This window comes from Pan troglodytes, chromosome 4, assembly GCF_028858775.2.
Source record: "Pan troglodytes isolate AG18354 chromosome 4, NHGRI_mPanTro3-v2.0_pri, whole genome shotgun sequence".
In the NCBI taxonomy this organism is placed as follows: Eukaryota; Metazoa; Chordata; class Mammalia; order Primates; family Hominidae; genus Pan; species Pan troglodytes.
Genome location: NC_072402.2, coordinates 139,253,983 through 139,267,516, shown reverse-complemented (window position 1 = coordinate 139,267,516; position 13,534 = coordinate 139,253,983). Strand labels below are relative to the sequence as shown.

The window sequence follows — 13,534 nt, the reverse complement described above, 5'->3', positions numbered from 1 at the left end:
GGTTTTATTGGAACACAGCCATTCTATTGTCATTGTCAATGACTATTTTCATATTATGCCAGCAGAGTTGAGTAGTTGCAACAGAAACTATTAATATATGGTCCACGAAGCCTAAAATATATGTCTGTTTATGGAATTTCTTTTATTTCTTTATTTGCTTAATGTGTTCTTCTCTCATCATCTCACACTGTTTTTTGTTGTTGCTTTTTTTCTGAAACAGGGTCTCATTCTGTTGCCCAGGCTGAGCACAGTGGCATAATCACAGCTCACAGCAGCCTCAGCCTTCTGGGCTCAGGGGATCCTCCTACCTCAGCTTCCTAAGCAGCTGGGACTATAAGCATGTGCCACCATGCCTGACTAATTTTTTATTTCTTGTAGAGACAGACTGTGTCGCCTAGGCTGGTCTCGAGCTCCTGGACTCAAGCAGTCCTACCACTTGTCCTTCCAAAGTGCTGGGATTACAGGCATGAGCCACTGTGTCCAGCTGTTCTCACACTATTATAGTTATTTTAGCTTTATCCTACTGTATTGGCCTTGAAGATACAATTTGTTTAGTCAGGTTTGCTGAGATATAATTTATATATAGTAAAATTCACCCTTTTTATGTGTACAGTATTATATGGCTGACAAATGTATACGGCCATATAATCACAGTCACTCCAAAAAGATCCTTCATGTTCATTTGTCAGTCCTCCTCCTTATTGCCAAACCCTGGCATACCACTGATGTATTTTCTGACAGTTTTGTCTTTTTCAGACTGTCATATAAGTAGAATCATACACTAAGTAGCCTTTTCAGTCTGGATTCTTTGATTTTAGCATAATGTCCATTATGTCCATTCACTGGCTGATGGACATCTGGGTTGTATCCAGTTTTTGGCAATTATGAATAAAGCTGATAGAAACATTTGCATACAGGATTTTGTCTAGACAAATATATTTTCATTTTGGAGGGATAAACACCTAGGGATGAGATTGTTGGGTCATATGGTATGGTAAATGTATGTTTAACTGTATAAGAAACTGCCAAACTGTTTAAAGTGGCTGTACCATTTTTCATTTCCACTAGCAATGTATGAGAGTTGCAAATGCTTTGCATCCTCACCAACACTTAAGTCTCATCAGTTTTGTTTGGTTTTGTTTTTAGTGATTTTAAAAGGTTAGACTTTGTAGTTTTAATTCCTAATGAGTTTAATTCCTAGTACATAGTTTTCATGACTTACTGATGATATTGAGCAGCTTTCTCTGTGCTTAATTTGCCATCTGTATATCTTCTTTGGTAAAGTGACTTTCCAAATCTGTCCATTTTTAAAAATTGGGTTGTTTTCTTATGATCGAGTCATAACTTTTTAATCTGTGTTGGGTATACTAGTTCTTTATCGGATAAGTGTTTTGCAGATATTTTCTCCCAATCTTGTCTTCTCATTTCTTAATAATGTCTTCAAAAGAACAGAAGTTTTTAATTTTGATGAAGTCTGCTTCATCAATTTTTCTTTTTATGTTTTGTATTCTTTTCTTTCTTTATTTTTATTTTTTTTTTTTTGAGATGGAGTCTCACTCTTGTCGCCCAGGCTGGAGTGCAGTGGTGCCATCTCAGCTCACTGCAAGCTCTACTTCCCAGTTTCACACCATTCTCCTGCCTCAGCCTCCCGAGTAGCTGGGACTACAGGTGCCCGCCACCACGCCCGGCTAATTTTTTGTATTTTTACTAGAGACAGGGTTTCACCATGTTAGCCAGGATGGTCTCGATCTCCTGACCTTGTGATCTGTCTGCCTCAGCCTCCCAAAGTGCTGGGATTACAGGCGTGAGCCACCGTGCCCGGCCGATTTATACTTTTTTGTGTGTCTTACCTGAGAAATTATTACCACCTCAAAGCTGTGAAGATTTTCCCCTGTTCTCTTCTAGATGTTTGGTAGTTTTAGGTTTTCCATTTAGTTCTATGGTCCGTTGTATAGATGCATGCTTGTCTATATGCATGTATACATTTATTTATTGATTGTATTGACATATAATTCACATATGATAAAATTCATCTTTAAAGTATACAATCCCATTTTTTGTGTGTGTACAGATGCTCCTTGACTTACAATAGAATTATGTCCTGAAAGCCATTGTGAGTCGAAAATATTGTTAAGTTGGAATGCATTTAATAACACCTAACTTACCAAACATCTTTCTTAGCCTAGCCTACCTTAAACATGCTCGGGACACTTATATTAGCTTACAATTGGACAAAATAATGTAACGCAAAGCCAGTTTTATAATGTTGATAATGAATTTTGAATCAAAATTTGAAGTACAATTTCTACTGAATGCATATGGCTTTTGCACCATCATAAGCTAAAAAAAATTGTTAGGTTGAATTATCTTAAGTCAGGGATAGTCTGTATTCAGAAAGTTGTCCAGCCATTACCACTATCTAATTCCACAGCATTCTTATCATGCTTACAAGAAACCCTGAATCCACTAGCAGCCACTTCCTACTTCCCATTCCACCCAACTTGGCATCTGCTAATTTACTTACTATCATATGGATTTGCCTGTCATGGACATTTTGTGTCAATATAATTAATAAAGTATGTGCCCTTTGTGTCTGGCTTCTTTCACTAATCATGATGCTTGCAAGGTTCGTGTTGCAGCATGTATTAGCACTTCATTCCTTTTTATGACACCACATTTTGTTTTTTCCATTCATCAGTTGATGGACATTAGGATTGTTTCCACTTTTTGGCTATTATAAATAATGCTACTATGAACATTTTCTTTTTTTTTTTTTGTAACTAAACTGAGATGAAGTACCAACAGCATGACCTTTTACCCTTAAATTCTTCAGCATGCATCTTCTAAATACAAGTTCTATAACCACAGTGTAATTATCACATTTAGAAAATTTATCATTGATAGGATACTGTTATCTAATATACTATCCATATTCAAGTTTCACCAATTGAATTAGTTTTTAAACATGTAAGACAATAAACAATTTTATTGAGATGAAATTCACACAACATAAAATTAACCATTTTAGAGCAAGCAATTTAGTGGCATTTGGTATACTCATAATGTACAACCATCATATCTATCCAGTTCCAAAACATTTTCATCACTCCCAAAAGAAATCCTTTACACTTTAAGCAGTTGCTCCTCATTCCTCCATCCCTTTAGCTCCTAACAATCACCAGTCTATGTGTGTCTCTATAGATTTACCTCTTCTGAATATTTCATATAAGTGAAATAATATATGTGACTTTTGTGTCTGGCTTCTTTCACTTTAGCATGATGTTTTTGAGAATTCTCCACATTGTATCATGTTATCAGTAGCTCATTACTTTTTATGGCAGAATAATATTCCATTGCATATGCCACAGTTTGTTTATGCATTAATTGACAGACAGACAATTTCTTTCTTTTTTTTTTTTCCCAAGACAGAGTCCCACTCTGTTGCCCAGTCCAGAGTGTAGTGGCACGATCTTGGCTCACTGCAACCTCTGCCTCCTGGGTTCAAGTGATTCTCTTGCCTCAGCCTCCCGAGTAGCTGGGATTACAGGCATGCGCCACCATGCCCAGCTAATTTTTTGTATTTTTAGTAGAAATGGCATTTCACCATGTTGGCCAGGCTGGTCTCGAACTCCTGATCTCATGATCCGCCTGCCAAGGCCTCCCAAACTGCTGGGATTACAGGCATGAGCCACTGCGCCTGGTGGACAGTTAGACTATTTCTACCTTTTGTCTATTTTGAATAGAGCTGCTATGAATGTGCATGTACTTGTATCCATTTGAGTAGCTGTTTTTGGTTTTGGGGGATATATGCCTTAGGAGTGGATTTGCTAGGTCACATGGTGATTCCGTTTAATAGGATGAAAGGATATGTTGAATCTGTAGATCGATTTGGGGAAAATATACATCTTTCAATGTTGAATTTTATGTTCTATGAACATCATGTATCTTTCCATTTATATAGGTCTTTGATTTCTCTCATCAGTGTTTTGTGGTTTTTAGCATACAGTTGGGTCACGTAACTTTTGTTCACATAACTGAAATGTAACTGAAGTGTTTCTTTCTCTTCTTTTCTATTTATTTATTTGCTTTTTTCTTATGGTACTTTATTTCTCTTTCTAGTTGTTCATTTCTTTTTCTTTCTTTCTTCTTTTTCTTTCTTTCTTTCTTTTTTTTTTTTTTGAGACAGAATCTTGCTCTGTTGCCCAGGCTGGAGTGCAGTGGCACAATCTTGGCTCACTAGAACCTCCGCCTCCCGGGTTCAAGCGATTCTTATGCCTCAGCCTCCCGAGTACCTGGGATTACAGGCACACACCACCACCAGCTAATTTTTGTGTTTTTAGTAGAGACAGGCTTTCACCACGTTGGCCAGGCTGATCTCGAACTCCTGACTTCAAGTGATCAACCTGCCTTGGCCTCCCAAAGTGCTGGGATTACAGGCATGAGCCACTGTGCACAGCCCTTAAGTATATATAAAGAAATATAATTTAGAGAGTAGTGAGAGCAAACATCTTTACCTTGTTCCTGGTTTCTAGAGTCTCAGAATTCAATCTTTCACAATTAAGCATAAAGCTATTTGTAAATTTTTCGTAAATGTTCTTTATCAGGTTGAGGAAGTTCCCATTAATTCCAAGTTTACCTAGAGTTTTAAATCATGAATAGGATTTTAAATTTTGTCAAATGCTGATATGATTTTTTAAACATCTCTGAAATCATGATGTTTCTCACAGTGGATGTCATAGTTTCATTGGCAGGACTCTTTCATTTTTAATGGTGCATAAAATAGTGTGTATTTTATAATTGCTGCCATCATATATTTGATGAAATAGCCCAAGCTGGAGTGCAGTGGCATGATCTCAGCTCATTGCAACTTCCCCCTCCCGGGCTCAAGCGATTCTCATGCCTCAGCCTCCAGAGTAGCTGGGACCATAGGCGAGTGCCGCCACACCAGGCTAATTTTTTGTATTTTAGTAGAGATGGGGTTTCACCATGTTGCCCAGGGTGGTCTCGAACTCCTGAGCTCAGGTGATCTGCCCACCTCAGCCTCCCAAAGTGCTGGGATTATAGGCGTGAGCCACCACACACGGCCTGAAATGGCATCTTTTGATAGGTGACAGTGCTGGTGTCACGTCTGTTTAAAAATTTTCCTGAGACCAGGTGCAGTGGCTCATGCCTGTAATCGCAGCACTTTGGGAGGCCAAGGTGAGTGGATCACCTGAGGTCAGGAGTTCGAGACCAGCCTGGCCAACATGGCGAAACCCCATCACTACTAAAAATACAAAACTTAGGCTGGGTGTGGTGGCTCACGCCTGTAATCCCAGCACTTTGGGAGGCTGAGGCAGGCGAATCACGAGGTCCGGAGTTCGAGACCAGCCTGGCCAGTATGATGGAACCCCGTCTCTGCTAAAACTATAAAAATTAGCTGGGCGTGTGGCAGGCGCCTGTAGTCCCAGCTACTTGGGAGGCTCAGACAGAAGAATCGCTTGAACCCGGGAGGCGTAGGTTGCAGTGAGCCGAGATTGTGCCACTTCATTCTAGCCTGGGCGATAGAGCGAGACTCCGTCTAAAAAAAAAAAAATTAGCCAGGCATGGTGTCATGTGCCTGTAATCCCAGCTACTCGAGAAGGAGGCTGAGACAGGAGGATTGCTTGAACCCAGGAGGCGGAGGTTGCAGTGGGCTGAGAACATGTCACTGCGCTCTAGCCTGGGTGACAGAGCAAGACTCCGTCTCAAAAAAAAGAAAAAAAACAACCTTATGCCTTATGAGATATACAGAAAGCACTGGTTAGAGGGTAATTTAGACCTGTAAATGCCCATAGTAAGGAAGAAGAATGATCTCAAATCAATAGCCTAACCTTCAACCTTAAGACACTAGAAAGAGAAGAGCAAACTAAATCTAAAGCAAGCAGAAGGAAAGAAATAATAGAGATTAGGGAGGAAATTAACAAAATAGAGAATAGAAAAAAAAAATAGAGACAATCAGTGAAACCAAAAGCTTATTATTTAAAAAGATAACAAAATTCATAAAACTTTAGCCAGATTGACCAAGAAAAAGAGAGACTTGAATCAGAATGAAAGAGTAGACATTACTACCAACCTTCCGGAAATAAAATAAAGAGGATTACAAAGAATACTGTGAACAACTGTTCACCAACAAATTAGATAACCCAGATGAAATGGCAAATTCCCAGAAATATACAAACTACCAAAACTGACGCAAGAAAAAATAAACAATCTGAATAGATCTGTAACATGTGAGGAGATTGAATCATTAGTCAAAAACTACCCAAAAAAGGCTGGGGGCACGGTGGCTCACGCCTGTAATCCCAGCACTTTGGGAGGCCGAGGTGGGTGGATCACGAGGTCAGGAGATCAAGACCATCCTGGCCAACATGGTGAAACCCTGTCTCTACTAAAAATACCAAAAAAAACCCAAAAAAAAAACATACACACACAAAAAACTACCCAAAAAGAAAAGGCCCAGATATCTTCACTGCTGAATTCCACCCAACATTTAATGAAGAATTAATACAATTAACACTAATTCTTTGCAGACTCTTCCAAGAAATAGAATATTTGACAACTCTTTTCTTTTTTTGACACATGGTCTTGCTCTGTTGCCCAGGCTGGAGTGCACTGGGGCAATCTCCACTCACTGCAACCTCCGCCTCCTGGGTTTAAGTGATTCTCATGCCTCAGCCTCCCAAATAGCTAGGATTACAGGTGTGCGCCACCATGCCTAGATAATTTTTTAATATTTTTAGTAGAGACAGGGTTTCACCATGTTGGTCAAGCTGGTCTCGAATTCCTGGCCTCAAGTGATCTGCCTGCCTCAGCCTCCTTAAGTGCTGGGATTACAGGCGTGAGCCACCACGCCTGGGTCACATCTCATTTTATGAGGCTAGTATTACCCTGATGGCAAAATCAGACAATGACATCATAAGAAAAAACTATACAGCAATATTTTTTATGAATATGGTAGCAAAAATCTTTAATGAAAAACTATTGACTGGGTGTGGTGGCTCATGTCTATAATCCCAGCACTTTGGGAAGCTGAGGTTGGTGGATTGCTTGAGCCCAGCCCAGCCTGGGCAACGTGGCAAAACTGTGTCTCTACAAGAAATATAAATGTTAGCCAGGTGGGCTGGGCACGGTGGCTCACGCCTGTTATCCCAGCACTTTGGGAGGCTGAGGCAGGTGGATCACCTGAAGTCAGGAGTTCGAGACCAGCCTGGCCAACATGGTGAAACCCCGTCTCTACTAAAAATACAAAAATTAGCCAGGCATGGTGGTGGGTTCCCGTAATCCCAGTTACTCGGGACGCTGAGGCAGGAGAATCACCTGAACCCAGGAGGCGGAGGTTGCATGGTGGTGGGTACCTATAATCCCAGTTACTTGGGATGCTGAGGCAGGAGAATGGTGTGAACCCGGGAGGCGGAGTTTGCAGTGAGCCGAGATTGTGCCACTGCACTCCAGCCTGGGAGACAGAGCGAGACTCCGTCTCAAAAAACAAAAAGCCGAGCGCAGTGGCTCACGCCTGTAATCCCAGCTCTTTGGGAGGCCGAGGCGGGCAGATCACAAGGTCAGGAGATTGATACCATCCTGGCTAACACAGTGAAACCCTGTCTCTACTAAAAATACAAAAAATTAGCCGAGTGTGGTGGTGGTTGCCTGTAATCCCAGCTACTCAGGAGGCTGAGGCAGGAGAATGGCGTGAACCCAGGAGGCGGAGCTTGCAGTGAGCCAAGATTGCGCCACTGCACTCCAGCCTGGGTGACAGAGCGACACTCTGTCTCAAAAAAAAAAAAACCAAAAAACAGCCAGGCATGGTGGCTCATGCCTGTAGTCTCAGCTACCTGGGAAGCTGAGATGGGAGAATTGCTTGAGCTCAGGAGGTTGAGGATGCAGTGAACCATGATTGAGCCACTGCACTCCAGCCTGGGTGACCAAATGAGACCCTGTCTCAAGAAAACCCCTCAAAAACAAAGATTCTATTTTGATTTATTTGCAGTGTTTGAGTATATTGCTTTATATAGTTTTCTTAGATGTTGTTGTAGGTATTACAATATACGTATATAACCTATCCCAGTCTAATACATAACCTATCCCAGTGTTTTACCAGGTTGAGTGAAGTGTAGCAACTTTTTTTTCCATTTAAGTCTCTTTGCCCTCCTCACTTTTTAAATATAACTGTCTTAAGTATTTCCTCTACATGAAGCTACTCCATTTTGGTGGAACTGGAAGTGCATATGCTTGTCTTTTATCTGTCAACCTTACTGAATGATTAATTCTTGTAGTTCTTCCTTGGGTTGTCTTGAATTGCTATATATAGTCATATCTTCCACAAAAATGACATTTTCATCCCTTCCTTCTATCTATACCTTTTATTTTTCTCACTACAAGCAGAAAAAAATGAGTATGGTTTTCTATTTCTCAACATCAATAATGTATGTATATTTTTTCACTTTTCCTATGTAAAATGAGATACTTTTTTTCTCCTTCCCTGCTTCTAAGTTTTTGTGATATAATCTGGATGTGTTTTGTCTCCATTTTTATCTGACCATAATTTTTTTTTTTTTTTTTTTTTTTTTTTTTTTTTTTTTTGAGACGGAGTTTTGCTCTTTTTGCCCAGGCTGCAGTGCAATGGCACGATCTCAGCTCACCACAACCTCTGCCTCCCAGGTTCAAGCGATTCTCCTGCCTCAGCCTCCCTAGTAGCTGGGATTACAGGCATGTGCCACCACACCCGGCTAATTTTGTATTTTTAGTAGAGACAGGGTTTCTTCATGTTGGTCAGGCTGGTCTCGAACTCCCGACTTCAGGTGATCCGCCCGCCTCAGCCTCCCAAAGTGCTGGGATTACAAGCATGAGCCACCGCGTCTGGCCAATTTTCATTTTTTATATGATTTTCGTTTTTTGGAGACTAGGGACTCTCTCTGTCATCCAGGCTGGAGTGCAGTGGCACAGTCATGGCTCACTGCAGCCTCAACCTCCTGGGCTCCAGTGATCCTCCTACTTCAGCCTCCTAAGTAGCTGGGACTACAGGCATGTGCCACCATGCCCAGCTAAATTTTTTTTTAAATGGAGACAGGGTCTCACTATGTTGCCCAAGCTTGTCTCAAACACCTGGACTCAAGTGACCCTCCCACCTAGGCCTCCTAAAGTGCTCGGATTATAGGCATGAGCCACCATGCCAGGCCTATTTTTTTTATGTGATCTGTCTTTACCTACTTCTCTCACTTCATCTCCTGCTCTTCCCTTCATTGCATCTACTTCTAGCCTTAGTGACGTTTTTGCTCCTCCTTCAACAACACATCCAACATGCTCTATCTCAGGCCTTTGCATTTGTTATTGCCTCTGCCTGGAATGCTTTTGCCCCTTTCCCCTGGATGTTTATGTGGCTTGCTCCCTCACTTTCTAAGAGGTCTTTACTCAGATGTCACTTACAGTGAGATCTTCCCTGACCATCCCTCTAAAATTGTAAACTGCCCCCGTCATCAAATCCCCCATCCTTTTCCCTCTTTTTCTTTTCACAGCAGCTATGATAATATAGTATACTATTTTATCTATTAAATGGTCTAGTTTATTTATTTTTGTTAGGACGTAAGTTCCATGAAGGCAAGAATCTTTCTCTATTTTGTTCACTTCTTTTATTTCCATTGCCCAGAATGGAGCCTGGCACATATAGGTACTCAATAAATATTTATTGAGATAATTAATCTTTGTGTATTTAGTATTTTTCTTCCTCAAACTGGGACTACTGAGCTCCAAAACAGTGAATTTTTTTGAGACAGGTTCTCACTGTGTCATCCAGGCTGGAGTGCAGTGGCACCATCACAGCTCACTGCAGCCTCAACCTCCTGGGCTCAGGTGATTTTCCCACGTCAACCTCCTGAGTAGCAGGGACTACAGGTGCGTGCCACCATGCCCGGCTAATTTTTGAATTTTTTTTGTAGAGACAGGGTTTTGCCATGTTGGTCAGGTTGGTCTCAAACTCCTGAGCTCAAGTGATCTGCCCACCTCAGCCTTCCAAAGTGCTAAGATTACAGGTGTGAGCCACTGTGCCCAGCCAAGAGTGAATGTGTTTTATAGTTCTTTGTACCTTTTGTATGTAACTTTTTTGTTTTAATTCTTGTTTATTTGTACCAGGTAATACTTTTCATGTGGTTTAAAATTCAAATGGTATAAAAAGGTTGTGTTCAAAAGTATTCCTCCCACTGTCGTGTTCAAACACCCCATTCCTCTGCTCAGAGGCAGCTAGCTTTGTCAGCTTCTCGACTCTCCTTTCAGGGATATTCCCATATGACTTTCTGAAAATTTGATACCAAGTTACACTATAGTACAAAGTATTTTACAATTATATCTGTCCAGAATAGTTACTTGGTTTTTTCCTATGTATTGCTCAACCCTCCTTGGATAGCCAGCATCAACCATTTTTTAGAGAATGTTACTATCATGAGAGCCATTAAGGGAGTGATACAATGAAATACTGTTTTGCCCATGCCCTTGAAGTTCAAAATCTAGGTGGGATGAGAAATATCCACACTTATTAAATAACAGAGGCTTTAAAAAGATCAAGATAATACGTATGCAATGTCACAAAACATTGAATAATTAATTGTTGGATGAGATATAGATAACAAATACCATGAAAATAAGTTTATCAAAGCAGAGAGTGAGTATCATTTATCAGGGAACGTTTCATGAGAAGGGAAGAATATGATGGCTTTGGATAGTCTGAAAAGAATGCAGAAGGCAGAAGTATATTTTACCTCAATCATAGGCAGTTGAGAAAACAAAATTTTTTTAGAGAAAGTCATGTTCAAGATGGAGCTTAAGGTGGGGCAACAGTGGCTCATGCCTGTACTCCTAGCAGTTTGGGAGGCTGAGGCAGGCAGATTGCTTGATCCCAGGAGTTTGAGGCCAGCCTGGGCAATATGGTGAAACCTCATCTCCACAAAAAATACAAAAATTAGCCGGGCGTGGTGGCCTGCACCTGTAGTCCCAGCTCCTTGGGACACTGAAGTGGGAGAATTATCTGAGCCCAAGAGGTCAAGGCTGCAAGTGAGCCATGATTGCGCCACTGCAGTCCAACCTGGGTGACACAGTGAGATGCTGTCTCAAAAAACAAACAAAAAAGATGGAGCTTGAAAGATAAGTTGGATTTTTAAATAGGCACAAAAGGAAGGATAACATGGTGGAAGGGGACTGCTGAACTACTACTAACCAACTGTTCTTGTGAATCAAGTTTTAATGGAACACAACCATGCCCATTCATTTATGTATTGTCTGTGCCTGCTTTCATGCTACAGTGGCAGAGTTGAATAATTGAGACCATATGGCCTGCAAAGCCTAAAATAGTTACTGTCTGGTCCTTTACAGGCATCTTGCTGATCCCTGCAAGTAGATAGGATGTAGGTAGGAAAGCATTACTGATAAATATTGAAGAAATGAAAATGAGATATTTATTAGAGTTGGGGGAGGTTCAGTAATAGAAGGGTGGTTGTTTGAAGAGGAGGTTAGTTTTGAAGGAATACAATAGACCATTATAATAGAGAGGAAGTGAGGGGCCATTTCACGCTGGACAGTAGTTGCTTAGTAAAGCACAGAGGTGGCTTACTCTTAATCATGCTTTTCTAATCTTTTCCCTGCTAGCCAAGAAGGATCAAGAAGGTGGAGAAGAAAAGAAATCTGTGCAAAAGAAAAAAGTAAAAGAGTTAAAGGTGTTGGATTCAAAGACAGCCCAGAATCTCTGTGAGTATCTCTTGGTCCCAACTATTCAAAATGTGAAGGAGTTCTTTTAAGAATTTTTAATTCTCTTGAATCTATGGTCCCTTGATATGGAACTTTAATTGTTCAATTCCTGCTATATACCAACCATTGCACAGTGAATTTTCAGTATCATGTTTAATTTCTTCAATAGCACTGCAAGATTTTTAAGTATCCAGTTTTATGTCAAGGAAACAAGCTAAGACTTTTAGGAATTTGCTTAGTCATAAAGCTAGTAAGAAGGAGGTCTGGGATTTGAGCCTTTGTTTTTTTTTTTTTTTTTTTTTTTTTTTTTTTTGAGACGCAGTCTCACTCTGTTGCCCATGCTGGGGTGTAATAATGCGATCACAGCTCACTGCCACCTCAGCTTCCTGGGCTCAGTTGATTCTTCCACTGCAGCCTCCCAAGTAGCTGAGACTACAGGTGTGCACCACCATGCTCAGCTAATTTTTTGTAGAGATGGGGTTTTGCCATGTTGCTCAGGCTGGTCTCAAACTCCTGGGCTCAGGTGATCCGCCCAGCCGTGCCTCTGACTTTCTTATTTAAAAGTTCTTACTATGTCCATTGCATTCACAGAAAGTCTACCACAGATGGTCTAGCCACTGGACATTTCCTCTTTCCCACTTTTGCTTTTTTATTAAATAAATAGAGAAGGGGTCTCGCTATGTTGCCCAGGCTGGTCTTAAGCTCCTGGCCTCAAGTGATCTGCCCACCTCAGCCTCACAATATGTTGGGATTACAGATGTAAGCTACCATGCCCAGCTTTCACTTTCTGATAAGTAAAGGTACTAGCTTGGCTTCAATTAAATTTAAAATTACTTTGTGATTTAAAATAACTAAGGTAAATTTTGTACTTCTCAGAGTAGGATCAGTAACTCCAGAGAAGGGTTCTGTTCTGAAGTTTCCACGTATACTTGTAACTCTTTGGTAGCAAAATTTCAAATGAGAAATTCCTCTGCAAAGTTGATATAGGTAGTACTTATTTGATGATCAGGAAAAATGTTAAATTTTTGTTCTTTTTAATTACTCATCTACCTACTTCATACCAAGAAATATAGACTTAAATATTTATTTGACAAATATTTCAGGGTGTGCTATGTTATAGGCTCTATTAGGCACATACTAGGCATGTGTTCCAGAGATGAAAGGGTATTTTCCGTAAAACCCACTCATAGTCTTGTGATGCAGTTATTGTCCCTGTTTTTCCAAATGAGAAAACCAAAGTTTAAATGATGCGAAGTGCCCAGATCACACTGCCAATAAGTACACATACCCATAAGTAAAGTCAGTGATACAATGAGACCAGTAAACTGTCACATTATTCTTGATTATATAATCTTAAATTATTGTCAATAACTATTACTACATAGTGTCTGTGGTGAAGTCTTATGGAGATTAAAGTATTGTGAGTCAGTTCCTCTTCCCAAGAGTATCTCTAGGAACATAAGACATGAGTAATTGGTTTAAAAAATGATACAAGAAAGACAATGGTGTAGTACATTATGATTTCTAGTGTTATGATATTGATATGGAAAACAGAATTTAAGAAAAAAAATTGAGAGTAGTATAGGATAGGATGGTCTGGAAGATGGAATTTAGTGATTCAACAGTGATTAAATGTCTCTCATGTGCTAACGATACAAAGCTGAATAAGACAATAGTCCCTGTCTGCATGAGCCACGTATTTGGTAAAGACAGAAAGGCAGATGATAACAGCGCAGATTGATAAATGCTATGATGGAGGTATGCTAGAATGTTTATGAGAGTA

At 40.3% G+C, this 13,534-nt stretch overlaps 1 protein-coding gene across 1 annotated transcript in view; it reads left to right on the top strand.

The window, feature by feature from the left end:
• The window catches only part of DIAPH1 (diaphanous related formin 1), a 103,625-nt gene that overhangs the window by 72,556 nt on the left and 17,535 nt on the right, over positions 1–13,534 (top strand). Inside the window, exon 19 of the mRNA XM_016953957.4 lies at positions 11,653–11,751. Within this exon, the coding sequence (XP_016809446.4) occupies positions 11,653–11,751 (99 nt within the window). The remainder of the gene's footprint in view (positions 1–11,652; positions 11,752–13,534) is intronic.